Source organism: Pygoscelis adeliae, unplaced genomic scaffold (assembly GCF_000699105.1).
Source record: "Pygoscelis adeliae isolate BGI_AS28 unplaced genomic scaffold, ASM69910v1 Scaffold160, whole genome shotgun sequence".
NCBI classification, from domain to species: domain Eukaryota; kingdom Metazoa; phylum Chordata; class Aves; order Sphenisciformes; family Spheniscidae; genus Pygoscelis; species Pygoscelis adeliae.
This window is the reverse complement of record NW_008824035.1, coordinates 2131444-2158869: the sequence shown is the minus strand read 5'-3', so window position 1 is coordinate 2158869 and position 27426 is coordinate 2131444. Positions and strand designations below refer to the sequence as shown.

At 44.0% G+C, this 27426-nt stretch overlaps 1 protein-coding gene across 1 annotated transcript in view; it reads left to right on the top strand.

Moving 5' to 3' along the window:
* SATB2 (SATB homeobox 2) overlaps positions 1-25772 on the top strand; it is a 118932-nt gene extending 93160 nt beyond the window's left edge. The window contains exons 10-11 of the mRNA XM_009331567.1: positions 1961-2158; positions 24659-25772. Coding sequence (XP_009329842.1) covers positions 1961-2158; positions 24659-25114 — 654 coding nt within the window. The 3' untranslated portion in view covers positions 25115-25772. The remainder of the gene's footprint in view (positions 1-1960; positions 2159-24658) is intronic.
* Positions 25773-27426: the final 1654 nt, after the last annotated feature.

Below are 27426 nucleotides of genomic sequence, written 5' to 3'. Positions count from 1 at the left end.
AGAACTGAGGGCAAGGGATGTGGCCAAACCACATTAAAATGCAGACATCACCTGGCTGAGAGATTACCCAAATACCAGTCAAAATACTTTGAAAATATAGTACAGGGTTTTTTTTTCCCTAAGTAAATGATTAGATATCTTGTTTTCATCCTTGCCCCCCCCCCCAACCCTCCTAGTTTATTGCAAGAAAAGATCAGGTCTGCACAAATGTGGCCTCTCACTTGTAAAAACAAGGCAGTGTTGTGTTACAGATTAGTTTATAAATCCCTGGTGGCTTCACAGTTCAGTGCCTACAGCTGCTGCAGATGGGCCTGGGTTTTTGTCTCTTCGCTGTGCTGCAGCCGGCAGTTGAAGGAGAAAATGGAATGATCAGGTTATTAACATGTAGGCCGTGAGGAAGAGGCTGCACAATGAGAACAGCTGGTGTTGCTGTCTTGGCTGATGCAGCGGAGATAATCAAATCTTGCCTTTTTTGGGGGGGTGAAGGCAGAAGACACAGTGGAGAGTAAGACAAACAACGGCTTACGATATTATATACGGGGTTTAGAGTGCACGATAGAAGTTGTCAATGGCTTACAAGTTGTTACACAAAAAAGCAATACCAAAAAAACCCCACATGGGCCGGTAATGAACCTGGCTGATCAGTTTGCTCTAGTTGCTGTTTGGAAAAATACAGTTTTGGCTACTTCTCGTACCGACCATTTTTAACATTGATCAAGCTATCTTTTAGGTATTGCAAGGTGCCTGTCAAAATGGTGTCAAAATGCTGAGTTGTAGCTCAAAAATGATGGGTTATAAAGCTACTAGGTAAAATATTTTGACAGGAGTCAGTAAGGGCGTTGACAGCATCCTCAGCATTATCTTCTCATATTCTGTCATTTGCATTGCGTCTCCTTGCGCGCAGGCGGGGCCGGCTGCTGGCAGGCAGGATGGGGCTGGCTGTCCCCTCCCCGGGCAGGTGCAGCCACAGCCACCATCCCTTGTTAACCTGCTGAGGATGCCAGGTCACCGCCACACATGCTCAACCTGTGCTTGTGCGTCCTCACCTTAACAGCTGTTGCCATTGTGCTCTCTGGTTGGCTTTGTGTTTTAGAGTGGTTTCCTCTTCCTGAAGCACTGGTGCTTTCCCTTCCAGGGGTCTGAGCTCTCAGCCCCTGCGGAGAGGTCCTACAGGACTTCATACAGTGGTAACTTTTTGAAGGCATTTCAAACTAGCCTTAAAACAATATAGCAGGGATAAAATCTATTATTATTATGATTTATGATCTGTAGTTGGGTTTAGAACAACCTCCTCCACCTAGTATCTTGATCTGTCTAGTAACTTCTGCAGGACCCTGTTTGCTGCTTTCATGCTAAATATTAGAGGATTCCCTTTCCGTGAAGTTACATCTTCTAAGTTACCATTTGATTATTTAAAGCTGTCAAATTTTAGTGGGGTTCAGAGCTGGGGGAGTCAATAAAACATAGTGACAGCAGATCAAAGGTCTTTACTTGATAGTTTCTTCTTCTAAACGTTTTCAGTAGTGGTTGAATTTCTGGTCCTGCAGCTGCAACCCTTAGCATGAGGGTTGTTAGCAAGTCTCAGGGGTTATGTCTCCTTTTCTCTTGCTTGGATAAAGAAATAAAGGGGCTCTGAAACGGAAGTGGAGGTGCACCTTTATTGCAACTCTGGTTTTCTACAGGAAAAATATTTCTATCCGAGCATTTTTAACATGCTCGGGGGCAAGACGCTGGGCTTCCTGGTTCCTGTTAAGCACTGCTGGTTGTGTCTGTTTCTCCAACTTGCAGGAAATATATCAAGGATTTGTTGAGACCAAAAGGCAGCTGAGGGTAGGGGGTGTTCTGTGTGAGATGAGACCAGCGAAACTTGCAGCACAGAGCTTTAAGTCTAGCTGACGTTCCACTCACATCTGGTTCCTCGGTGCTCAGTGAATTACCTGTGCTGACCCTACCGTTGCAGGGCTGGCTGTGTGAGCTGCTTCGCTGGAAAGAAAACCCAAGTCCGGAAAACCGCACCCTTTGGGAGAACCTCTGCACCATTCGCCGCTTCCTGAACCTTCCCCAGCATGAGAGGGATGTGATCTATGAGGAGGAGTCCAGACATCACCACAGTGAGCGTATGCAGCATGTTGTCCAGCTCACTCCTGAGCCTGTGCAGGTCAGAGCGCTAACTTCCTTCTCGGGGTGTCTGCGGGGGGGAGCAGCTGTCAGAGGTAGAGAGAAGCAACTGGTTCCAGCTTCCTTCTGCTTTGCAGGTTGAGACACACCAGTTTTCATCTGTCTGTAGGGCCACATGCAAGCCACAGCTGTCAGGTTCAGAGCTCACTGGGTGTATGTTGCAGCATGTGTGTGAGTGAGTGCAGGTTTGTGTTGATGGTTGAAGAGAAGGGATGTGACAATCCATGCCACCGATAACAGCAAGGTCAGTAGTAGTGATACTACGGAGCTTCCTTGGTGTCAGTAGTTGTGTTGTGACTGAAACACAATTTAGCTGTCTAAAGCTGCTGACATTTAGAGGAGTACAAATGTGTTCCACAGCAACAGCAAGAAGTGTGCGGTTATTTAGGAAGCGGAACAGGAGTGGGGACTTGGTCACTCGCTCCTTCTCACAGAACCTGAGCACCCCTGATACCCACGCTCAAATGGTGGCCAACGGGCAACTGCAGCCATACATTTGCTTTTGTTGGAAAGAGCCAGATAACACTTCAGGAAAAGTAGGAGGGTAGGAGAGGAAGTTTGTCCATGCATGGGTAACACAGGGGTTTTGAAGAGCGTAACATGGAGAAGTGTTTTTATATTCACTGAAACTTTTAAAAGTACTTCTAAAATGACCATGGTGAGTATTTTGCGAGGAACAGGCCTTCATTTCACAGCCTCCTCAGGATTGTCTTGCTCCTCTCTACAACCTTTGTGACTAGTATGAATTTTTGGTTTGTGCACCTTTGTTCTATCCTTGTCTCAGGTCTTAATAGTATGAGAAATAGATAGATACAAATATGCGTAGGGAAAATGAAGTGAAAATACTACAAGATTTTTCATCTTTGCAGTTCCAGCTTATGTGTATTCCTAATAACTAGTGATGCATGTCACAAACCCAAACATCTGCTGATGGTCAAGAGAGGCTCAGGAGATGTTTCTTCAATCTAAAAAGCTGGGGTGATGCCTTCCACAGCAGACCAACCTTTTGGATTGCCACTGGCGCTTGGTGCCATTCACCTGATCCCATTGTGTGACCGCTCTCAGAGAGTCGTCTGTACTGCATTTCTCTCTGATAATCTCACAGTTCCTCCTCCCACCTTTGCTCTCCCCTTTGTCGTTTGATGGCAGCTTGCACTGCTTTGCTACTCTTGGTGTGAACCTTGACATTCAGCCTCTATTCTTTGTCGCTGCTCTTGTTCTGTATTGCTAGCACTGCTGCCAACTATTTAGTCACCTTTTTCCAAAGGCGGGAGGTTTTTCTGTCTTGTAGCCCTGCCCCTTCTGAAACATGTCGGTCTCACCTAGATTAATTATTGCCTAGTTCAGTCTCCTTTGTCTCTTCTGCTACCAACTTCCTTGCTTTCCATGCTGTCTTTGCCTGGAAGAAAAAATACATTTCCTGAGGTTTGGATTCTCAGAACTATACAGTAGGGGAAGTGCTCTAAGTAATTAACATTGCAAGTTTTGTCTTCCGTGTTCCCAAAAGTTTGTGGGATCTTGGAGGCAAGGAGCTACAAAAGGGTAAAAGGCTGAGCTAACGTGGGAAGACGGCTTGACCTGTGTAGATCTGAACATATTAACCCAGTTCTGGTGCCCACAGCAAGTAGGAATATCCTCTAAGGGACAGTTTGAAGAAAAAGTTTCCCTGAGCTCTTGTTGGTGACCTTGATGATTAGCCTACTTTCCAAAGCCTTCTGCACATCACTTTTCTGCGTCGTGCAGATTGGCTCTTGTGAGTGACACGTTACACTGCATTGGAATGTGATGCATTTGTATTTGTCAGCAAGTTACAAAGCCATGGATTAATTATTTATTACAGTCAAAATATGAAAAATGAAGAAAAATAAGTGGAACCAGCTGGCAACTACATACAGCAAAACTCTGGAGACCCTGGTATACAGTTGATACTGTAGGCTTGTGTTTTGGGGGTGCTGCATTTTAAAGCTATGTTTGCCCATCCAAAAACCCCAGTAGGTTTCTGAGTGGCACGCAACCAGTGCAAGACACAGGAGGCTTGCTGTCCACCTGCTCCCTACTGTCAAAAGATACCCTGCACCAAACAATTTTTGGGTAGTTTTCAGTCTCTGGGACTTGAATTGTTTCAAGCAGCAAGGTTTGTTTTATGGCTTTGCTTCAAGGGTCACTATTAGGTAATTAGCCATGAAGAATCAATGACAGCAGCCAGAGATGTAAAGCTGAGGTCCTCACACTTGCAGTCATTGGAGATTTTTTGACACTTTACATAAGGGTAGGGGTCTTGGGCCCCGCTCCTGGCTGAACTCCAGGCCAAGTAATTACATTCTGCCTATCTGAAATTCCCTCCGTAGTGTCAAGTGGGAAAGCAGTTCTCATTTCCTTCTCAAAGCGGTGGCGGGTGCAGAATGTCTGCCACGATGCCTGGCTGCATTTTAGCAGGGGGTGGAAACATCCAAGAGCTGCAGTCACCAACCTACTTTGCTTTGCAGGCTTTGCTAGTGAAAAGTGCACTGTAAGTCAAGCCCTTACCTGCAGCCTCGATGTCAAGATGACAGTCCTTTGAAGAAGATACAAGTAGCAGCGCTGTGACTACCAGCAGGTGCAGTACTGTAACACCGAAGCAGGCAGGAGGCTCTTAGTTCTGCTTTCTCTCGCCGCCCACCCCATCTTTCTCTCTGCTCTGATGGACTTGATGTGTGTACGGTAACTTGTGTCTGATGCTTGAGCCTCCTGCTCCTCCAGCTGCGAGACTGGGAGAGTCTGAAAACAGGCTGCCCCATTCTGCTGCCAGAGCTCTCTGCCACCATGATCGAGCCCTCTCTGGGCTGGGGATGCCCCTCCGTCATACTGAAGGATTTGGAAGAAACTCCTGGCTATCATCACAAGAGGCACAACCAGGCAAAAGATAATGGATGGATAAAATTCAGCCTTTTCCCCCGTATGGCTTCTTGGAAATGACAAAGATTTCATTGAGACGGGTTTTGTGTAGTTCACTGGCCGATTACAGGGTTAGGCACACCTTCAGTGAGGGAATCACCCCAAGGCTGGGTTTGGTTTCTGTCCTGTAACAGCAGGGTGTGTGCAGTGGGGCAGTTGTTGTAGTGCTATAGAAGATCAGCTGGACAGAATTTGGCTCTTGATGTTTAAGGGATTGTTGTTTCTTTTGTGGCAGGTTCTTGCCCTCTTTTCGGTATTATTAGCCTGTACCTCACTGTTTAGTTTTACGTTCAGAGCTTTAAAAAGAAACATTGTCTTTTTTTCTCTATTCCATTAGATTTTTCCTGTCAGCCATATATTAATCCATTTAATCAAATATTTTCCTGTTTCTGAAATAAAAAATGTCTATAGTGGAAGCTCAGTGCACAAGAAATTCCTCCCTGCACACTTGATTTATTTATTATTGTGCTGAGGAGTCATAAAACGTGAGCCCTGTGGAGCTCTGTGACATGGCTGTGTTCTCTGGCAGCATCGGGTGTGACCATATGGATGTGCCAGAGCATGGGATTTCCTTCACATGCTGGTTGCAGAGCATCCACGCTACACCTACATGTTGCTGTGCATGCAGGCTGAGCTCGCCACGGCCCCTCGCTTGGTTTTTAAGGAAATTCAGGTGTGCACTAAGTGATTCTCTCTCCCCCCGTTCTGTGCAATGTGGTGTAATCACAAAGTGCTGCTGTGGGACTAAAGAAAAGACCTGTGAGTTTGTTGCTAGCTGGATACCACAAGGACATCACCTCTGATTTACGGAGTGCCTGAGCCACAGGTTGCTGGAGGATGGAAGCGTGTGTTGGAAAGCATTATTATATTTTTGCCCTCTTCTCAGCCTCTTCCACCACCATCAGACGCAGGATCCTGGCTGGACCTTTGATCTGGCCTGGCCTGGCTCTTACGTAGATCTGTTGGACAGACTGCATGCAGAGTAGTCACTTTGCAGCAAGCAGTCCTCATGCTTCTGTGTTTAGCTTCCTACTCTGCAGAGGTGAGGGTACCCTGTCTTACTTTCCATCCCTCCCTAAATCCCACCGTTCCCGGGCTGTTCGCTGGCATTGGACCTTTCTGGAGTGTTAATGCTGAGAAGTGCCTACAGCCGCTTCCCATTGCCAACCAGGGATTCAGTGCTTGTTACGGATGTGCTGGGACACAGTAAATCTAATTTCTCTCCCTTCTCCCACTATTCGTCTTCTGTGTCCAAGGTGACTACTCCAGAGAATAACCATCTTGCCTGGCACTTTAATATAGTGCTAATTCATTGTTAATTGCTGGGGCAGAGAAACCTGACTCAGTTGGGAAAACGATGAATCAAGCTGTTGTCTCTGAAGTGCTGGGGTGGATAAGCTGGTTCTCTGGAGTAATGAGCCACCACTGCAGCAAAGTACCTACTATTCAGAGAGCAGGGAGACCTTGCCTTTCATTTTCTACATAAGCTGACAGATAGATCTGCTGAAGCTGGTAGGTACATATTGATTTAAGAGCAGTCAAATGTTGACTTTAGAGAAACAGGAACGGTTTTCACATGCTTTCTGATACACTGTTACTTTTGTCACTTTTTTAAAAATTATGTCCCTCCGCCCTTTTTTTCTCAGAGGCTTTGATTTAGACAAATCTGGCAATTTATAATAGTTCAGATCTTAAATCATGGAGGAACATTAGTAAATAAAAGGAGGCATAGTAGAAAGCTGTAGGAAAGCTCTTCTGTATTGTGTGTTCACTGCAAACATTGTGGTCTCTCTTTAAATATGTGGAAAATAACATACCACAGAAGTAAGTTAAATACTAATTTTGTGATTTTGTGAGGGGTGGAAGGGAACAAATATTTTAGAAATGACAATGAAATACAAAACAGCAGAACATGGAGCCCTCGTAAAAATGGGTCAAGGCAAGTGGCAATGGCAATCCAATGAAACTAATTTCATATTCTCTTTCTAGAAGTAATAAAGAGGGGAATGAACACCACAGTAGTGCTTTCTAATGAAATATCTGATTCTAAACAATGTCTTAGAGTTCAGGGGTCACACAACGCATAGCATGCAGATGGAAAAAACAGTGAGACTTAAAATTTCTTTTCTTAAAAATAAAATTAATTAATAATAGTTAGGCAATCACAGATGATGAGTGAAGCAAAACTGTTATTCCATAGGGGAACATGGTGTGCTTAATGATCTATAGGACGATGTGCACAGTGAGTTTTTCCTGTGTTTGTGTGGGTTACAGCAGGGGTTTTCGCATACTGGAAATCAGGACTGAGTTGTCTGGGAGACTTGGACAAAAACTACTTTCCCAAACCATGCTAGCTCTCTGACTTTGGTGCTTACTGTTTTATCTAGGCAATTTTTTTTGTGGGGATGGTGTGCCTTGTGATTCATTCTTAATGGCTGCGCCCTGATAATTTTGCTTTTTGATCATTTCTCTGCACCCAGAAGACAAGACCATAGATGGATACCCACTGCTTTTTGATTCCACCAGCTCCTTATTCCATGGCTGGATATGATGCCTGCTCAGACAGGGGTGGTCAAGACTGGTGAGACAACTTGTACTCAACAAGCCCAGATGGACTTTTAGAGATATTTGTATCACAGGTTTATTCATTCCACTCAGAAAGCTCAGAGCTTTGGTTTGGGTGGGTTGGAGCTGGAGTATCTATTTTGTCTTTGATTTAGAACTACAGGGGGAAATGCATGTCAGAAAGAGATCTGTGAATTTTGTGAGTAGAGAATATCTGTGTTCCTCAGTTATTACGTTATCTGGAGTTCCATTGTCTCTCTCTCATCAAAATTAGACAATAACAGTCAATTTCAGTATCTCCTTTCAATCTAAACCATTCAAAAACCACTGAAAAAAATGTCAAACTATGCCACTTCTATTTCTGTGCAGTATTAAAGCTGAAGGCAATATATATTGCAAATGCCACTTACTATGCATTTATCTCTGTCGTGTGTGTGTCTGCTTTTGGGTGGGGGTAAGAGACTCTCTTTCTTTGAAGAAAGCAGTACATGCAAAACTCTCAGAGGGCTTCCACCTCTGAACTGCGTTCTCATACTGCTCCGGTACCCACGCCCCGCAGCCAGACATGCTGCGTTTTGGAACAAAAGCTGTGGCTGTGCGCTCTGGTTTTCCATCCTTTTGGTGCACGCCATCTTCCCGACAGGCCACAGTAGCTCAGGAGCCTTGCATGAGGTTTGACAAAGGCAACAGGAGCACATATCAGACAACGAACCCCTTACATCCGACTCTGAGGTGTCCAAAAAAGCTTCTTGTGATTGATAGTTATCACAATTGCACTGGAAATCCACTGAGCTTTGACTGCTAGAGCCAAACATGCCTACTGTGCCTTCTCAGCTGTTTCTGTTTAGTGTGGATATCTAATGTGGCTGAAAAGTACTGCTGATTTTTATTAACTTTAAGCCTGCGATTCCCCTTGAAATGATAGTGAGGAGTGTACTTGCAATTAAAGCAAAACTGCTTCTGTTCTGAAATTAGTTTAGGTTTAGTACTATTCCATTTAACCCTAGAAATGGGAGATCAAGTAAAGTGGATAGTTTTGGTTTTTTTCCGAGGTGGCAAGTTTAGTCTTGTCGAAGTAGTACATCCTTTCCGTATTTGTTCAGACTCCTGGAACTGTGAGGCCACCTCAGTGCCACCTGCTCCGGGACAGCTTTCATTTGATCCAGGATCAACCGAAGACAGGGCAGGAATGAGGTGGGACTCTTAAGCGAGGGAGCCCTGAGAGCATGGCTGGTGTTTTTCTTCACCACCTTCTTACAATGAAGAAGACTGTGAGGGTACTGACACCACAGTGGAGGTAAAGGCCGTTCCTGGGGCCGAGGACGCGTGCGCTGTCATGCAGGACGTGCTCCCCTGTTCAAGGCAGAGGCAGTTCTGCCCAGATGGCAGCTTGTGCAAGGCTGCCCCAGAGGAGCTCTGCTCGGGCTGCCCCGGCTCCTGCTGGGGGATGCTCCAGGGAGAAACTCCGCTTGCAATCTGAATGTGCAGATTTAGCACTGCGGAGACTTGGCAGTAATCGGCAGGGTGGTGGTTTGCGTTGATGTTGCTCTGACAGGTCGTCTTTTTAGCAAATGACATCACTGTAGCTCTGGCCCCTGTCATCTCACCCTTTTGCCTTTCACACACAATTTGACCAGATTTAGCCCTCATTTCTTCCAGTCCTGGCCCTCTCATAAGTGCTAAGCTGCCAGCGTTGTAAGGAGTCGTAGTAGGTTGAGGATGAGCAAACATCTAAAGCAAGATTACTAAATAAAGCTCTTTAAATTCACATAACCTTTGAAGCTTGCCGGCTGGCAGCAGGCAAATCTTGAAGGCTGAAAAGACACTAGATGAGCCTCTGTTCCATTTACGTTCGAAAATTTTTGCAGTTAAAAATGTTGCTCTTTTTAATTTCATTTTAATGCTCCCTAAATACTCCCTGTCCCTCACACTTGTACATAAATGATAATATCAGGCTTTAGAGATGTGTAAATTTTTATAGGCTACTGGCCATATGGAACATTTTGTTCTTGGGCTCCTTACAGAAATCTTAGGATAAAGTTAGAGCCCTGGCTCATTGCAGCTGGCCTTTCTGTGCAGATAGGCAATCGTAAAAATTACACGGGGAGGGAAACAAGATTGTATTGTGCTACCAGAGCACAGGGACTGCTTGTCCCCCAAAGATCTCCTAGAGCGAGCGAGATGCTCTTCCTCCCGTGTTGCATGGCATCCCCCCAAGGAAATTGTGCAGCTTCTGGGCAGTGCTGGGAGTTAGGCTATCACAGAGCAGGACATAGATGCTCGGTCTCCTTGCCCTGGGCCAGTCTTTTTGGAAATTCATTGGTGTGGACTTCTCTTTTTTCTTTTTTTTTTTTTCTTTTTTTCCCCTCAATGGTTGGAAATACTCAGAGACTGTAATATGTGCAGGGATATGTTTTTTTCAGGGTTAGTATGCTGTGTATGTTGTTCCATGTTTGTATGGACTTCTACAGGAATTGCAGATTGAAATGGGAAATGTTTTTGTGTGTATGCACTATTCTCACACATCAAGTATCCAGAAGTACAGTAGCACATATTTTTTCTCACAGTCATCTATGCTTACAGTGTTTCAAAGAATATTCCAAAATATCTTGGCACAGACAAAGTGAAGCTGTTTGCAAGATCCCTAGCTGTGGAACAACAAAGGCTACATTCTCAACACACATCACACATGACTTTTATTAAAGTCTTAAACAAAAATCAGACAATGTATTTAGAAAATTGAACTTCACCATTTATGATGCTACTCATATTGTGAAAGGAAGTAGGTATCCCCTTGTGCCTCCTTTCCAATGTCTTTTCCCCTAATTCTACTCACTTCTTCATGTTTCAAATTAGAAGGTAAAAATCTTATATTTAAGTACAAATAAAGACATTTTAAAACCAGTAATTTGGGACTAACTCGCATCGTGGTGCCTAACTTAAAAGGGACTTGGTGTTCAGAAACCAAGGCGTACAAGCACATAAAAGGTGCCTCTGGTGGAACATTGAGAAGTTTGAAACTTCTAAAATCATTATTAATGTCTTACCATTACATATGGCAAAAAGGATGTGGTAAATCACAGAACATATCCTGGATATTACAGACCCAGCCGTCTCATTGACTTTGTGTCAAAAAACATTCCTCGGTTTCCAGTTTGGATTAAATTTAGTTTTATGCTATTTGTACCATCATAGTACAAAATAATGTTGACACCCTTGAATTTTCTAGTTGCTTTTTCCTCAAATTTATGGCTTGGATCTCTACATTATGCTCATACTAGGCCATGCCCATTTGATGTGCTGCACTTGAATCCAAGGCACGTGGGCAGGGAGGATTGTGAAGAGCCCTCTTCCTTCCTGCCACAAGTCCCATCACATGGATGTTGAGGAAGGCGAGCATGTTCTGCAGAAAGGCTTAATGCAGACCCATAGTTGTTAGGGGCTTTTATGAAAGTTGTGTGTCTAAGTCTTTTGGTTAGGTCTGGAAAACCTTGGTCTTCTCAATCTTGCTTGCAAAAAGCTTGGCAACCTAGATTTCTTTTTACTTCTCGGGATTTTGGTAATTTTTAGATTTGAAACATGCAGAGTATCGCAGAAGTCCCTTGTGCTACCGCAGGATACAACGAGGAGTTGTATCCTGCCCATGAGGAGTAAGAGCTGGCTCCTCTTTCCGTGCTGTGTTGAGGGAAGCTGCGGTAGCAACTGCGAATCCATCCAGTTGTAGCAGAAAGAAAGAGACACACTAAAATTCCAGGATTCAACAGGCCCCATAAAAAGATCTGTCTGGACAGCACTTCACTAGTTAAGTGCTAAGTTATTATTATTATTTATTATTTATTTCCTCTTCTATTTTTCCTCTTACTGAACAAGCAGGAAATATCTTTGTTCTTTCATCTTAGAAGTGAAATAAATGTATTCCCTGCAGCATTTGAAATTTTAATAATCCATAATAAATAAAATCATATCTAATAACATAACTGCTTTCAATTGGCAACGCGATCTCCTAGATGCATTGCAATGGCAGAAACATAAATAGTTGCAGCCTCTGAAAGCCTACTTCCTATTTGCTAAATATACTTGGCTTGCTTTAAATTCCTTTGTGTGCAGTCATTAATACAATCCTCTCTGACAGCATTTAATTAAAGTGCTTTTCTCTATTAAATTCATTAAAACTTTTTTTTTATATACAACTGTTTCCCAGACACTGAATGTTAAGGACCTGTAGGCCTCTCTTTAAATAACTTCTCTCTCCTTGTTGTAAATTGTTAATTAAATTTAACTTAGACTGTTTAAAGATGGCTTGGAAAAGAAAGCCAGATTTCACGATATGGTCTCAATCATGTCTGATTTTTTTTTTTAACACAATTTTTTCCATGTAGTTATAGACTGCGTATTATATTGTTTATGAATGTTGCTATACTTTCAGCTGGAACCAAGCAAAGAAATACCCTAAAAAGCTCATTTCCCTCTCACTTCAAAAATTTCCATCTTTTTAGTGCAGTTTCTTAGCCTAAGAGTATTTGCATGGGGGAGTAAGGAGGGAGGAGCTGTTTAGTATTAATAGATTATTGACAGTTTAATGTCTTGGCACCTAGACAGCCCATAAGGTATAATAAACAGGAAGCTGTCTGATGTGAGCGCAGTCAATAGCGTATTCAATCAGAACCTTTCAGTTAATTGCTGGTTGACCTCAGAGATTTCCTTTAAGTGAAACTGTCCTTCGCTCAGATCTCATCTGGGTTTCAGGGTTTAATTTGAGAATGCCCTTTCCATATGGTAGCTTGTGCATGCGTTCCTGGCTGGATTTTTGCTTTGCTCCCATGCATGGCATTCCAAGAGCCAGCGTCTGCCTGGAGCTTTGCAAAACACGTAGACACGCACTACGCGTGTGCCACCCCTCCACGGGCTGCGAGCATGGATGGGGATACACCGTGTAGCCGGCCTGCCAGCGGGCACCGGCGCCACAGTTAAAGCAGGCAGGGTTGTGAATGGATGTCAGGGGTATTTTCAAAGCAGCTAAGCTGTTTCCCAGAGTGTTTTGGATAGAGTTAGGCACGGCTCTGGTGCCTGGGCGGGCACAGCGGCATTAGCGAGACCTGATCCGGCCCAACGTGGCTGCCCTGGCAGAGGGGTCGGCACCACTGCGTTCATCCCACCCACGGGCACAGATTCCCCTGCTCATCTGCACAAGTGCAAACCAAAGCTCATTTGTATTTAGTTTCCCTAATTCCTGTATTTAGCCATTCTGATTTTTTCGGGCTGCGTATCTTGATGAGATTTAGATAAGCTACAAAGGCAAGCAGGCAGGAAACCACACGGGCAGTCCCTGACCCTGACTAACTGGAAACCATCTGCTTATGTGGGGAGGGAACCTCCATGGAAGTCTCTTCTAGCAAGTCTGCCGCATTTGGGTTTTTCTTCCTTTCCCTCCAACTGTTGACTTTGAGCGTGTGTGTTTTCCTTAAGCGAGATCAGGGAGGGTCAGCTGCAGCAGCCCTCGTTTGCAGCAAACGGGTCTGGATTTCCTGGTGGCAGTGAGTACTGCCCTATGAAGGAAATGCTTTTGTACCAGAGTGACTTTAATTTACATTTCATTCAGTCAGGAGACATTTTTTTGTCTCTAGATCTTGCAGTGATTGTGTCTTTTAGCCACTTACCATGCATTCAGACAGTGGTTTGCTGAATTATTACTTTTAATCTCTAGTTTTTCCCTGGTTTTGATTCATTTCTGTGGTTGTCTTTGTCCCTCTGCGTCAAACAAACTGCTTATGCCTTTTTAATGGCCTGATTAGCACCGCGGAAGCATTGCTGACTTGGAGTAATGTTATTCCTGGTGTTCCCTTATTTAAATGAGATCAGGAGTAAGAATGCTGCATTGCTCTGTTTGGGATCCATTAAAGTCCAGTCCAGAGCCCTGGCTGAAGCAGGTTGTAAATTTTTGGGGTTCATGCGTGCTGGAAAGGTGAGGGGGAATAGTTTTGAGATGATGCCTCCTTTTCGGGAAGATTCAAGGATAAGAGAGGCTTGGAGACATTCTTTCTGGAGAGAATGGAACAAAACCATGGCGAGATGGAACAGAACCAAGGAAGAAATCCCAAGATACGTGTGTGCCCCTGGGGCCATCAGCTGCAACACACACGCTTCACTCCCAGGTGTCTCTGGCTGGAATATATTTGAAAGTACTTTCTGGTTTTATCAGACTTACTGGCCAAGCTGCTAATCAGTATTACATAGACCAAAGGACTCCCACATGCAATAAAAATCACAAGCTTTATTGGATTTTGAGATAGGAAAGATTCACATCTAGCTCCTTTTATAAACTGCATTACATTTCATTCTTTCAGAGCTCCCTTCAGTACAACCCTTTGTAAATATGATGGTGAAGGAGGTAGGTGGGTAGATAGATAGATGGCTATGAGATACTGTTCCTTGGGTGGTACAGCCTAGAGCTATAGAAGTGCTTGAGCTGAGTTTAAGGGGTTGCTGACATTTCTGAAATACTGAAAGAAAAAAATACATTGGTGCTTTTTAAGTTATTATTTTCAGTTAAAATTAAAAAAAAAGGTTTGCGTCAGTTTAGAGCAACATAATGCTTTAAAGGAAAATAGCAAGAATTTGAAGAGCAAAAGTTGTTCTGAATAAAAGCAACCAGAATATGCTGTTTCATGCCTAAACAACTGCTTGAACTTTGTCAGAACATCCACCCCCCCTGCCGCCTCAGGCAAACAGCTTGGCAAAGTAGACTTTATTTAGGCAATACTTTGATGCCACTCAGTCGACACATGTGACCAAAAGAAAGATTTTTGACTGAAAAATGCCACACAATTCTAATCTTAATGAAGCAAAGCATGGTGTTCTGCATTTCTAGCAAAAGCCTGGGTCTCCTTGCACACAGATCTACACAAGCTGCAGCCTTGTGTTAAGTGTGAGCTTACCCCTGCGATTATGTGTGTGTAGCCAGCCATGGGCTGAGCGGTCCACAGAGCTCCCCACAGCAGGCAGCGGCAAAGCCAGGGATGGACCCCAGGGCCATAACAGTGTCATCCTCTGCTTTGTCCTAATACTGCCTCGCTGGCCATATATGAAACCATTTTATTAAAAATGAACAGCTGCATATTTTCCCCAACTGCATATTTTCTAGTACTGTGAATATAAACTGCAGGTGCTGTTTACTTTCCATAAAGCCTTTTTCTTCCAGCACCCAGAACCTATAAAATAGGTACAGGTCGGAGTAGTGAGACGTGGAGAGCGGTAACACCAGCGTAGCTTCCTCAGTCTTCCGTATGTGTCCACCTTTTCCAGAGTGTAATCAGGAGGACAAAGGATTTCAGATCTAATTCTCCGAGGCCTCCTGTCCTCAGTGCCCTAATCTGTGCGGGAGACTGTACTTCGGTCATTTGATTTTTATTTACCCAGTTTCAAGCTAAGGGTATAATAAAGCACATTATGCCAGTTGCGTGTGTGGTAATGCTGGATATTTTGCCTTTTACCATGGTAGTTGATTATAATGCACTTTTTAAGACTTGCTTTCTAAAAAAAGGAATATTTATACTTTTATGTGTTTGATTCACACAGTATAGTTTGCTCAAGTCCTGTTATTAAGTGCATTGGTGGTTACGTCTAGAAAGCAAAAAACATGCTGAGTAGTGTTTTATCAGCACAAATCTACTATTTTCACTAACCATAACAGTCAGGTTCTTCTGACTTCTAACTGCCCCCATTGTAAAAATTAGCAGTACAGTTGGGTATTCCTGGAACCCCAAATAGCCATCTGTAAGGCCCTAAAACAGTTTGATGGGACAAATAATTACCCCCCCATACACCCCCCCAGAATCCAGTGTCTAATCCAAACATATCCTTCCTGAAATAATGCAGTGCCTACTCCTGATCTGAGTAACTGGAAAACAACATGATTATAGTGGCGCCATCCGTGCCACCATAGTTAGGGGTTTAGAGCTTGGCCTTAAGCATGGTTCTAGGTTGGGGCTTGTCAGGGAAGATGTTGCTCACGCTGCCCGCAAATGCTTTTCTGATTTTCAAATGAAAAGGAGAACATCTATAGTGTTAATTAAACAGTAAAATGTAGAGGGTACAAGAAGTATTTTGTCTGCAGAAAAGCAAACCAAAAAGCCTTTTGTTATTTCCTTAGTTCCTGTGGCATTCTGCCAGCTCCTCATTAGGATTAACAGGGTTGGGATGGGGAAACTCAGAATTGACCCAAAATCTTTGACAGACCCTCCCTCCAACCACAACCAAGTTCAGTCTCTATTTGGAAACTGCCAAGCAGGGCTTTACACACCGTAGCACCCTGGAGAGCCTTGCTAAGGGCTGCAAGAGAAAGCACGAAAGAGGCAAGTCAGAGGCCCACAAAGCTCATGGCCTTGTTTTCGAGAGGGTAAGTGTTAACTGGAAGGTTTTGTGGTCCTTGAGGCATTCACAGATGTTGAAAGTCCCGCTTGAATGGGACTCCAGTTAGCATCACCATGCAGAAGGGCAGCGTGAACGTTTATGGGGCTGTTGCTTCTTCCCTTGCAGGGGGAGGCTGCCTTGCTACCGCAGGTTACAGGCAAGAGAGGCTTGCATGGCTTCTTCGAGGCTGGCAGAGTCCTGCCTGCCTGCCAGGGGATGCAGCAAGCCAGCCCCCATGCCAGCTGTGCTGGCCGTGCCCCATCCCCAGACAATGGAGCCATCCATCACCGATGCCTTCAGGAGGGAGTTTGCAGCGGCATTGTGCAACGCTTCCTGGCCACGCTGGCCTCTCTGTCACCAGCACCCTGGTTTGTGCCAGCAGAAGCCAGAATGAATCTGGCCTGTTGCGTATTTATACAGTAGGTACGTGCCGGCTCCACCTGCGGGCTGAATAGTAGTTGTTGACAACCCTTCCAGGCTGCAGCTAGGTATTTGAGAAGGGGATATCCACTGCTGGCCACAGTTACTATGCAGTAAACCTAAGAATCTGGCTTAAACCAGCCAAAGATGGGAAATTCAGAGCTAATCCACTAACGTTCATCAGCATGAGCTCATTTATGCTACTCCATAAAATCAGCTAGTTCTCAGGCACTTGCACAGCAATGAAAGTTGTGCCTGTGTTTTTGTGGGAAGAGTTGAGTTAGCATTCGAGGGAGAGCAGTTACCCCAGGAAACACCGGGACACTGCTCTGCATTGTCAGAGTTTTGTGATTTATTTTTTTAACATTATACAGACAAAATAGTGGCTATTGTGTAGGCACGTGCTGTCTATTAACAGAGATCAGGAAAGGGAAATAAACCATGCATTACTGAAGAATAAGATCATGATTGTGGTCAAGTGATGGCAGAATTTTTTTTTTCTCTTTGTCAAGCTGATTTGTAAACATTCTTCAAACAACTGTGCAGACAGCAGTGCCACGGCTTCTTGAAAGGAAAGCAAAGACAAGGAAAGATTCCTCTGCACAGATGTTTTACGGTAACCTTAGACCTGTCCAAAAGTTATCTGGTCATCTCCAGTTGTCACCGTGAGCTACGCTGCACACGTAGCCTCTTAGCAGCGCAGTGTAATCAGGCTGTAATTTATATTTTATCTCCAGTGATGATAGCTCTTAAAAATGTTTTGTGGTGTATTTGCTCTTTGATGCATGCTAAGCTCCTGTTAGCATTAATGGGTGCAGTGTGTGCCGGAGGGGGGAGACACTTTCCCCCCGCCTTCAAGTCAAGATTAATTGCATTTTGCTAATGCTTACGCTTATCACTTTGCGTGGGGTGGCAAAAGCAATGCACAACTGAAAGTTTTGTTATTTTTTGATCTTTTCTTTCTTCCTGTTGTCTTTTTAGTCACCTTTCTGACCAATTTTGACAGTTCGGTCCTGAAGAAGAATTGCAGGATGGGGCCGCTATTTCAGAGACTGGGTGTTTGTTCAGTGTCTTGCCATGTTTTCAGATCACTGCCTGTTTCCTGCCCTTAAGCAAGGCGACCGCCATAAAGCAAAGGGAAGCATGTGGCAAGTGTGCTGCAAAGATGTTGAAATGAATCACTTCAACGAGCTCACATTCCAGCCTGGAAACCAAACTTGCCGTTGACTTTGGATTCCCTGTGGAACTCATTTCTCTCCTCATAGTTCCCTCTGATTCCCCTTCTGTGTGGCTCAGAGAGTGACTTGTACCTCAGAGCTGAACGATTTAGGACCCGGAGTTTGTCTAATCCAATATTCTGGCGCCAGTGGTGGTCAGTAGCGGATGAAGGGTGGTAGGAAAGGCCTGAATATTTGGGGGATTTTTTTACTGTGTTGACTGCTTTGTCTTTGCAGCTGAATAGGACCCAGGGCTGCTGGGTTACAAGTTGTTGTAGCCACCAGCTCTGGTTGGCTGATTTGGTCTGGCTTGCATGAGGCGGTGTACATCATATCACAAACATGTATTATAATTATCTGTAATAACGGTGTTTACTCTTGTGAAGCAATTACTAAGCTGCATTGGAAAATGCACAGGACGTGCGGCTAGCATTTGAGCTACAAAATTAAAAGAAGCTCAGACTGAAGTTAGATGAAAGTGAACATATTTATCCATGTCAGACTTCCTACCATTTTGCACGCTCATATTGATTTCTTTTGACACGGTCTTCTTTTATTGAGTACCATATTTTTTTTTTAAATCCCTTACCGATAACAGTACCTGCTGAGGGCTATTGTAAAAGGAAACTGAAGTATATTAAACCTGCCTGGAGTCAAAATGTAATCTAACACCTGTAGTCTGCAATTTGTCATCACTTCATAGATACTTTTTCTTTTTTAATAACAGTTTTGGATTTTCCTGAGTTTTGACCTTAGGATACTGTATAATCCAAGAAAAGCAAGGAAACTAAACCACGGTCTTTAACACAGCTTTATGGTGTCAAGGTGTGAAATCACCACTGTGAGAATGAGCCCAAAGAAAATACTTCATTTGGAGCTGCGACTAGTGCTGCAGTGTTTACCTAAATGAATATATTTTTGCAAGGAAGAAAAAAAAGAGTAGTCTAACAACCACATTTTTAAGAGGAAAGAAATGAACACAGGTGCAAATTGTAACTTCTGCTACAGTTTCTTGTACAGACATTCCTAGGAAACCTGTAAAGTGTCTTGGCAGAGTGATTGCGTCTAATTAATGCTCTTACCCCTGCAAGCCCCAGCCTGGGAGGCTGTCAGGGTGCAAGCCTGTTTGTGGCAGCAGCTTGCTTTGTTCTCTTCTTGTACATTTCTGTATACAAAGATAAGCTGCGAGAGACTGACAGTATAGTGAGGGTGAAGTTGGTTGTTTGGATAGATAACCTCTCACAGATTGTTCCTGTAAGATCTGCTAAGAGGGACAGACAGTGCCTCCTTCTAGGTGTAAGATTTCTTTGCAAGGTGATGGAGGTTGTCTCTTAAGTAAACTCTTAACATGGTAGGTAGGCACTGCCCGGGAGCTCTCAGCTTTCAGAGGTGAAGTGTTGCAAATTCCAGCTACAAGTCTGGGTAAAGTGCAGCTGAACACCTTGTTTAGGCTTGTCTTCTGCCCTCCCTTTGACTTTAGCTAGTCATTGGGAAGGGGCTTTTCCAACGGGCTCACTTACATGAAGTATGTAGTGAATCAGGTTTTGCGTTGAGTCAAACCAGTGGTAAATCCTGCTGACTCGCCGTGAATGCTTGTAAGGGATGTAATAGATGACCGGTGTCAGACGGACCAAACACAGGTACTGAACCTACGTTTTGTAAAATGTGGACGTTCTCTCTGGCTTTTATTTTGGGCTCTTTAAGCAGGCTAAAAATTTGCTCTCTTTGGCATAAAAGTCCTTGGTGTGATACAGTGTCATGGCTGGCTACGAGAGCAATGTAAATGTGAAGGAAAGCTAAAAAGTGAGACCCCTTCCCACTGTGGAGGAGAGAAGGCCAATCCATTCAACTCTGCTCCATGTGGGTTTGGGTTATGAGAATTGGTACTGGCCAGCACACGCCGCTGGAGGTGCCTGTCGGTGCTCGCTCTGTGCGCAGAGGAAGGCAGGGACTGTTCAACAAGGGCAGTCTCTGCTGCAAATGCACAGTCTTGTCTGCCAAGAATGTAACATTTTTGGTGTTTCTCATAGTAAGGGGCACCTCTTCCTCTCAGCAAAACTGGTTGGAAAGGAGCTCACATGACTAATCCTGTCTGCAAAGGGAAGAGCAGAACCACACTACGAAACAAAAGAGCTCGGGGGTTTCACGTAGAAATGCAGTTCCTGTTTCTAATCTGCTGCAATGGCTGTTCAGGGAACGAAAGGTGGCATTTCACGGAGCGAGTGTTGTCAGCCGGTGCCTCGCTGCAGCTGGTGCTCGAGTGCGTGTGTGTACCCCGCTCAAGTGTCCTGCTTGGCTCCCCTTAGTGACTCACCATTTTCATGTGTCTAGTTGTAGCTAGAAAGTGGGTGGAAATGGAAACAAACATCAGTAGGGTAGTGAATCCAGCCAAAATTAAATACAGTGCAGACACAGACTGCAATTACATGACGTTCGTCGTTCAGTTTGGGTTCGCTCACCTCTCTTTTCTGTGGGAACGTGGCTGTCCCAGTCTGCCGAAGTCAGGTTTCTTCTGTGGGAGCATCCCGAGACGTGGGGAGCAGATATGTGTAAAACAGTGCGGTGATCCCTTCCCCCCAATAATTCTTGGCTTTGGATTTTAGAAAGACCACAAACCCTTAGCTTATTACAAGTAATCCTGATCACTCCCGTAATGATACACTACATTATATACTCTCCTAAACTTAATCATTCAATATCTCACTTCCTCCCCTGTAGGCATGTACCATTATACTTTACACATGGCTTCCAGCTGGTTTTCATTGTGGCCTTCAAATCATATTTCAGTACAGTGCGATTTAAGACCAGTCACTTTTATCTTCTAAAGTCAACTTCCATCATATTCGTTTTCTTGCAAGTTTTCTACCAGTGCTGGTTAATTTGTTTGAAAAAATGAGTTCGTCTGTGAGGTTAAAGTCTACCTGAATGACCCTTCATAAAGCAGCATCTTCCGTACCCGCGTTGTTCTGAAACACTGAGAAGGCAGCCATGCCTGTACAGTTTAAAAATTAAATCTCTTGAAGGGATGGAAAAAATAAGTCCTGTGGGCATGGAAGGAAATCTATATCTTCACATTTGATTTGAAAGTAGATGGGGAGTCGGTGAGAGGGAGGGAGGGCAAGGGAAGTCAGCTCCAGATGGTGGTGGCTGTGGAGGAGGAGGAGGCTGCCCCACCTGTGGTTGGGGAGCGGTGGGGAAGGGCACGGAGGAAGGAGAGGGGAGTGGAAAAGGTGGGCACGGTGCACCTATGCTGGGATGTGCACCCTTCCGAGCCCAGCGCCAGCTTTCTTGGGAAAAGGAAGGCTGAGCGTGGCCACTGTTTTCATCCCTTCTCTCTGAAGCCCACCATACGCCTGGTGTTTCGTTGTAGGTCAGACCATCATTTGGGGGGTTTATCTGCACTGGAAAATGAGCTGCAGCCTGTACTTTAATCAGGGAAGATCAGTGGGGTTTCCTTCTTTGCAGTACAGAAGCAGAGCAGCACTGACCCAAAAACCCAAGTGTTATGGCAGAGTGTGCACAGCAGTGCATGAAGCCAGTGGAAATTTTACCTGCAGATTTAAGAGTAGCATAATGACCCCAAAATCGGAAAATCTGGAACTGCCAAAAATAGGTGGTTTCCTCTATGAGGCTGTGGCATGCAGAGCCCGACATGAAGTAAGCAAATTGCCCACATTGACCAGTGTGTTTTACAAATGTAGTTCAAAGCAAATATTTAACAAAAAGGTAATTTAGATTTCATATTGTATCATGTGTCTCAACAGTTGATCTGTTTCCCATAGAAAAGCATGCTTTTTTGTATTAAACAGCCCGTATTATCGGAAGGAAATACAAAACCGATCACAGCCTAAACTGGAAGGAAATTCTGCACATTTATCCATCTCTGTGTATATGGGTAATGTTGTGTCGCTGAAATCCTTTGTTAATGCCACTGGAAATCCAGAGCAAGCCCCCAGAAGTTAGTGAAATCATGAGATTTATCTGTTATAAGAGTAGCTCTAGGGTTTTGTGTTATTTAGGAAAACAGTAAGTCAAATAAAATACAACCTTTTTCTAATATTTTACGCTGATAAGCCCCGAGTTACGTGTTTTCTCTTCTGGAGAGGACAGAGAGGTCACTCCAGAAAAGGAAGGGTTAAATGAAATTATTCTTTCCCTCCCGCTCTCAGCCCTCTCTTTGGTTGATTGCTTTATAGATGCTGTAGGCATCTCTTCATCTCCTTCAAATTAAACATTTTACTGCTGCTGATCCTGTATCGTTGGATTTTTTTCATCATTATATTTGATTGGAAGTCTTGTAACATTTTTCAGGCTGGATCATTTCTCATGCTATTTGTCAACTGAAAAGGGAGAAAAAGCCCACTTCCAGTTCCAACAAGAATGAACTGAGTAATTCGCACTCTTTCTGGATGTGTTTCTATCTCTGTTAGCTGCCACTTGAATTCAGCGTCTGATTAGCAATGCTACTTGAGGCTTTTCATATGACGCTGCCTGTAAATTCCCTGGCAGTTTATTTATTTGTGGCCCTTTTCTTTTTTGCTGCTCTGGGCCTTACAGTGTCAGGGAACAGGACCAGAGGGCACAACAGGGGAGACAATGTAGGCAGGGGCTGTGTGACAAATTTATGGGGCTGGGTCCTTGGCCAGTGCCAGCGATGCCAGCTCTGCTGCTTTCAGCGCTCCCTGCCAATGTAGGTACGGATCTGACCCTCATCTGTAACCCCTCTATTTGGAAATGTCGGTTCTTCTCTTTGAAAACAATCCATGGACAAAAACGAAATCCTCAAAGAGCAGCTGAGTGATTCTGTTCATTGGAACATTATGCTCTTTTATTACAAGAGATGTAATAAAACATAAACCAGAATACCCGACATTTCCATTTGAGTTTCTCCTTTCCCCCAGCTCCCCGGTTAGCTCCATGTCTGTGACACCCTGAGTATTCATGCGCTTGGGAGGAAAATGAATCTGTTGGCACCGAAAAACATTGCAGCGCTTCTGCCCACCAGCGGTTCTTGCCAGGAGTGTGGCAAGCCCTGCCTGCCGCCGGTGGTGACACCTGCGTTTAGCTGACAGTGTGGAGCTGCCATGAAGCTGCCTCCTTGTTCAGGTGCTTTCCGTCACTGTCACAAGCATCGCTCCGCGGCGGCGGCAGCGGTGACTTGTGCTGCAGTCAGCGGGACGTGCAGTTGTGTGTCTGCATGGGCACGCCCTCGCACACACACCCGCTGCTCATCGAGGCACTGGGGACGTGGCACGGGGTCCTGCCTCCGTGACTGGTGCTGAGCAGCAGCTGGAGAGGTAGCCCCTTTTTGGCCAGCCAAGTGCCTCCTGCTGCCATCAGGTGCAGCAGAAGAAAGGCAATCCCTTGGCCAGGCTGCAGGTCGGGTCGTTTTCACAGCACCTCCTCCAGGTTCGGCTCATGGGCCGCACGTGTGCGGTGGGCAGTGGCTGGGGACTTCGACGTTGCTTTTCAAAAACTGTGACTGGAGATCGCTGATCTTATAAATTACTATGACAGCAACGTTTGATGAAGGAAATGAATAAAGGGCTCATCAGCACAGAGCCTTTTTATTTATTTGCATGACAGGCTGACATTCCACAGGACTCCCCTCTTGCAGTAATAACTGGACTAGTATAGCGTTTTACTGGGGGCTCCATATGTGTGTAAAATTCAGTGCAAGTTCTCAGCACATTTCCATTATTTATCTTTATTTTTTTCCCTTTAGAGAGCTTTAATGTAGGGTTGATTTTCTGGATGTTACAGTTTGCAGCAAAGACGTTTTCTTCTTTGGGTGAAGAGCCAGAATTCCCTCTTACTTGTGGAAAGAAATATTTATCCATATTGATTTTGTTAGCTCTGTAGCATTGAGTTCTAATAATTAATTTCTCTGCATCTGAAGAAACCTCTGGGCAAATACAGCCCTCAATCCTGTAGGGGATTTTTGCCGGTAATCTCTCTTGTATAGATTTGGTTTTAAAGAAAGCATATGGAGCTCCTCTGTATTTCTAACAATTCCGAGCAGGTATTTTTTCCTCTGGAATAAGGGCTGCACGAGGCCCTTTCTTAGTCATTTTAAGTGGCTGTTAGGAAGATTAAGAGCTACATATGCTTTCTTTAAACTTGCCAAAAAGGAGATACTGCTGGTGAAAATCTGTTACAAGACTGAAAACCGTGTTTGCCCAGAGGCTTTCTCAGAGTGGAGCGATATAATTATTTGAACTCAGAACTTCTCAGCTAGTGAAATTAATACAGATGTAATACAGAGAAATCTGTTCAAGAGGTACATTAAAGCCAGCTCTGCGAAGCAACTGAACCGACGACAATGTCGCTCTTCATAGAAGGGAAATCTTAACAAATGTCTGGACTTTTTTTTTTTTTTTTTTTTTTGGCCATAAAGCAGCTGTGATGGATTTTAATGCCAAATCACTATTCATGCTAAAGTAGCACCTGACAATCCCACGTGTGATTAGGCCTTTGTGGTACTCGGCATCTTGTAGAAACGGTGAGAGTCTCTAGCCTGAAAAGACGAGAGGAAACAAGGAGTGGGGAGAAGAGGAGCAAAGTGGGAGAATGACTTGTCTGAGATGGGACGACTGGCCAGTCATCACGACCATGAGACTGTAATACCTTTTGACTTAATTTTTATTTTGGCTATTTTATATTTCTTTCTATCACCTACATTTTGTATTCATTATTTATTTTGTGGTTTTATATTTATTTTGTGTCGTTAGCTTTTTATATCGCTTTCTCCTTTCAGTCTCTAGTTACTGGTGCAGCCGTCTTACAGGTAAGAAAGGTAGTGGAAAATGAATATTAATTAATACTTCTCTTCACCAAAACAAAGTAGACCCTGTGTAAAGACCTGTACAAGTGCCCTTATCTCAAGCACTGAGGGGGTCAGCATGTACGTGAAGCCTGTCTGTTTGATCTTGTAGGTGCTGCACAGACAGCAATCCCAGCCTGCAAAGGAGAATTCCCCACCTAGAGAAGAGGCTCCTCCTCCGCCCGCTGAGGACAGTTGTGCCAAAAAGCCAAGATCCCGTACCAAGATCTCCTTGGAAGCTCTAGGTATCCTTCAAAGCTTTATCCACGACGTGGGTCTCTACCCTGACCAGGAAGCCATCCACACCCTCTCTGCTCAGCTGGATCTCCCCAAACACACCATCATCAAATTCTTCCAGAACCAGCGTTACCACGTAAAGCACCATGGGAAGCTAAAAGAGCATTTGGGAACGGTGGTTGACGTGGCAGAGTACAAGGATGAGGAGCTGCTGACGGAGTCGGAGGAGAACGACAGCGAGGAGGGCTCTGAGGAAATGTACAAAGTGGAGCCTGAGGAGGAGAACCCCGACAAAAGCAAGGCGGCTCCAGCGGACATCGACCAGAGATAATGTGAGATAGGAGCGCAGAAAGCAATACATTGATCCAAGGATTTTCTGGTTTTATTTTTAATTTTTTTCTCTTTTTACTTTTTGTTTGTTTGTTTGCGTTGCGCATGATCCATGTGCGAACCGAATGAATTCAGCGTTGCCCGATCAGACATCGCCTTGACACAGACACTCGAGTGTTACACTTCCTACATTTGACTGAAGTAATCATTGTAATCACATAGGATTATGCCTTCATTAATCTTGCACTTATGAAAGGGACATCTAGCAAGTAAATGGGAAGAAAAAGTCCTATGAAATCAATGAAGGAAAATTTGCAACTTTGTGTGTATATATATATATATTTACATAAAATATATATATATTAAAATTGCATGGGACGGAACTTTACAACCTGAAAGTATAGACTGTGAAATGAGTTCTTTAAAGATGAGACTTGTTTATGTATTAAAACCACTTCACAATGAGTTGCTTTGGCTTTTTGATAAACTGCCGCCTGCTCTCAGGGTGTGGTGACTATTTTTGAATTCCTATTTATTTTCTATGTTTATCCCTGATTTTTTTTTTTTTTTATTATTATTATATGGCTTCCTATCTGGCGACTTGATGGGTAATTTTTGAGATATGTATTTAAAGACGTAAATCAACACTGCCAAAAAAAGAAGAGAGGAAAAAAAGAGAGAAAATGGAAAAACAAATCAGGGCACCTTAAAAAGAAAACTAGTAAGTTAAAGTACTTTAAACACAATGCACACTTAAAAGGATACAGCATGTTCCACTCTCCAGACAGTCCTTTCCATAGTGAACAGATGAATTTTCATGGGATTCAGAATGACTAAAACTGAAATTCAGTGCATAGAAGACTTGTCCGTTAACGAGGTCTTTATAGAAAGAGAAGAAAGATAATGTGTTGAGATTTGATGTATGGAATTCATACTATGAACCACATTTTACTGTGGATTTTATTTACCTGTTCTCTGTTTCAGATCTTAAAGTTTATAAGCTTCCTTCTTGTTGTTGCTTTTTTGTTTATACTGAGGTGAAACACACACACACACAAGTGTAAAGTTACATTGGGACACAAAATGCCACAATCCCAACAATCCCGTCCAGGTAAATTGCTGAGAGACCGAGGGTTTGCGTTGCTGACTTCCCGTTCGCCCTTCTCGCCAGCCTCCCCCGTGTTTCCGTTTTAGCTGGGCTTCCTCCGTGTCACGCGTTTTGTGCCAGTGAAATGAAGCGTTTTCAGCCGCGGGTCCCCCAGGCTGCAGCCCACCTCCAGTGCGCGGCGTCCGAGGCGCGGGCGCTTTCCAGCCTCCCTGCCGCAGGGGGCCGCAGGCGCGCGAGGCCCTTCACACCCATCCACCTCCTTGTCGAAGGGTTTCGCAGCGGCCTAGCTAGCAGCTACCGTACATAAAGCAGAGCTAATACTGACGGACTCTTCAGTGGCATGAGCACTAAAGCTGCAATCTACTATAGCATCCACCCGTTCTGAGGCACCATGTCGAAAGAGACACCAAGTAGCATTTCCTTTTCACTTCCGTGCAATGATTTCCGAGACAAGACCTCACCTTCGCCACTCTTGCAGCTGGATTGATTTCAGACGCCTGTTCAAACTGCAACCGCAACCGTACCAACAAGGCTTCTGGTTTTTTTCTTCCTTTTTTCACATGGGCTTTTCGCGTAACCTTGACAAAGACCTCATGCAATATCACTTTGAGAGTTACTTTCTGTTTACTACACCAGGCAATGTAATATAACTGTTAATACTATTTATATATTTGAAAGGTATAAAAGGTTAGGAGTTAAAAACGAAAAACAAACCTCTACGTGTAGATATTTACTCAGAACAGACAATATACAGGGAGAAGACGTTGCAATACAAGCTAATTCTAGCTGCTCAGTAACCTCTGGAGTTTTTAAGGGATTTTTTCAAAACTAATGTTTGAAACATAAGAGTATCTCTGCATAAATTTCATATACCTTTGCAAAATGATGGTGGGTTGCTTACTTAATGCCCCTTTTGCTCTTCACCCTTTGTTTCTGTAGTATGCTGCAGCTTTAATCAGAATTTCAATGGTTGCTGCTTTATGTTTCTGTCAGAGCTACTCTTTCAAAACTGTCTTCTTATCCTGTAGCTGAAATCGCTCCATACATTTGAAAGGAAACTGAATTTTGCCAAGCTACGTAAGGTTGTTCATCTGATGATGGCATCAACATTTGGTATCTTTTACACTTCAACCAAAAATTTTATTAGGTATTTTTTCAATGCTGAGTCTTGCCTTTTTATGTTTAATTTCACTGCCAATTTTGCA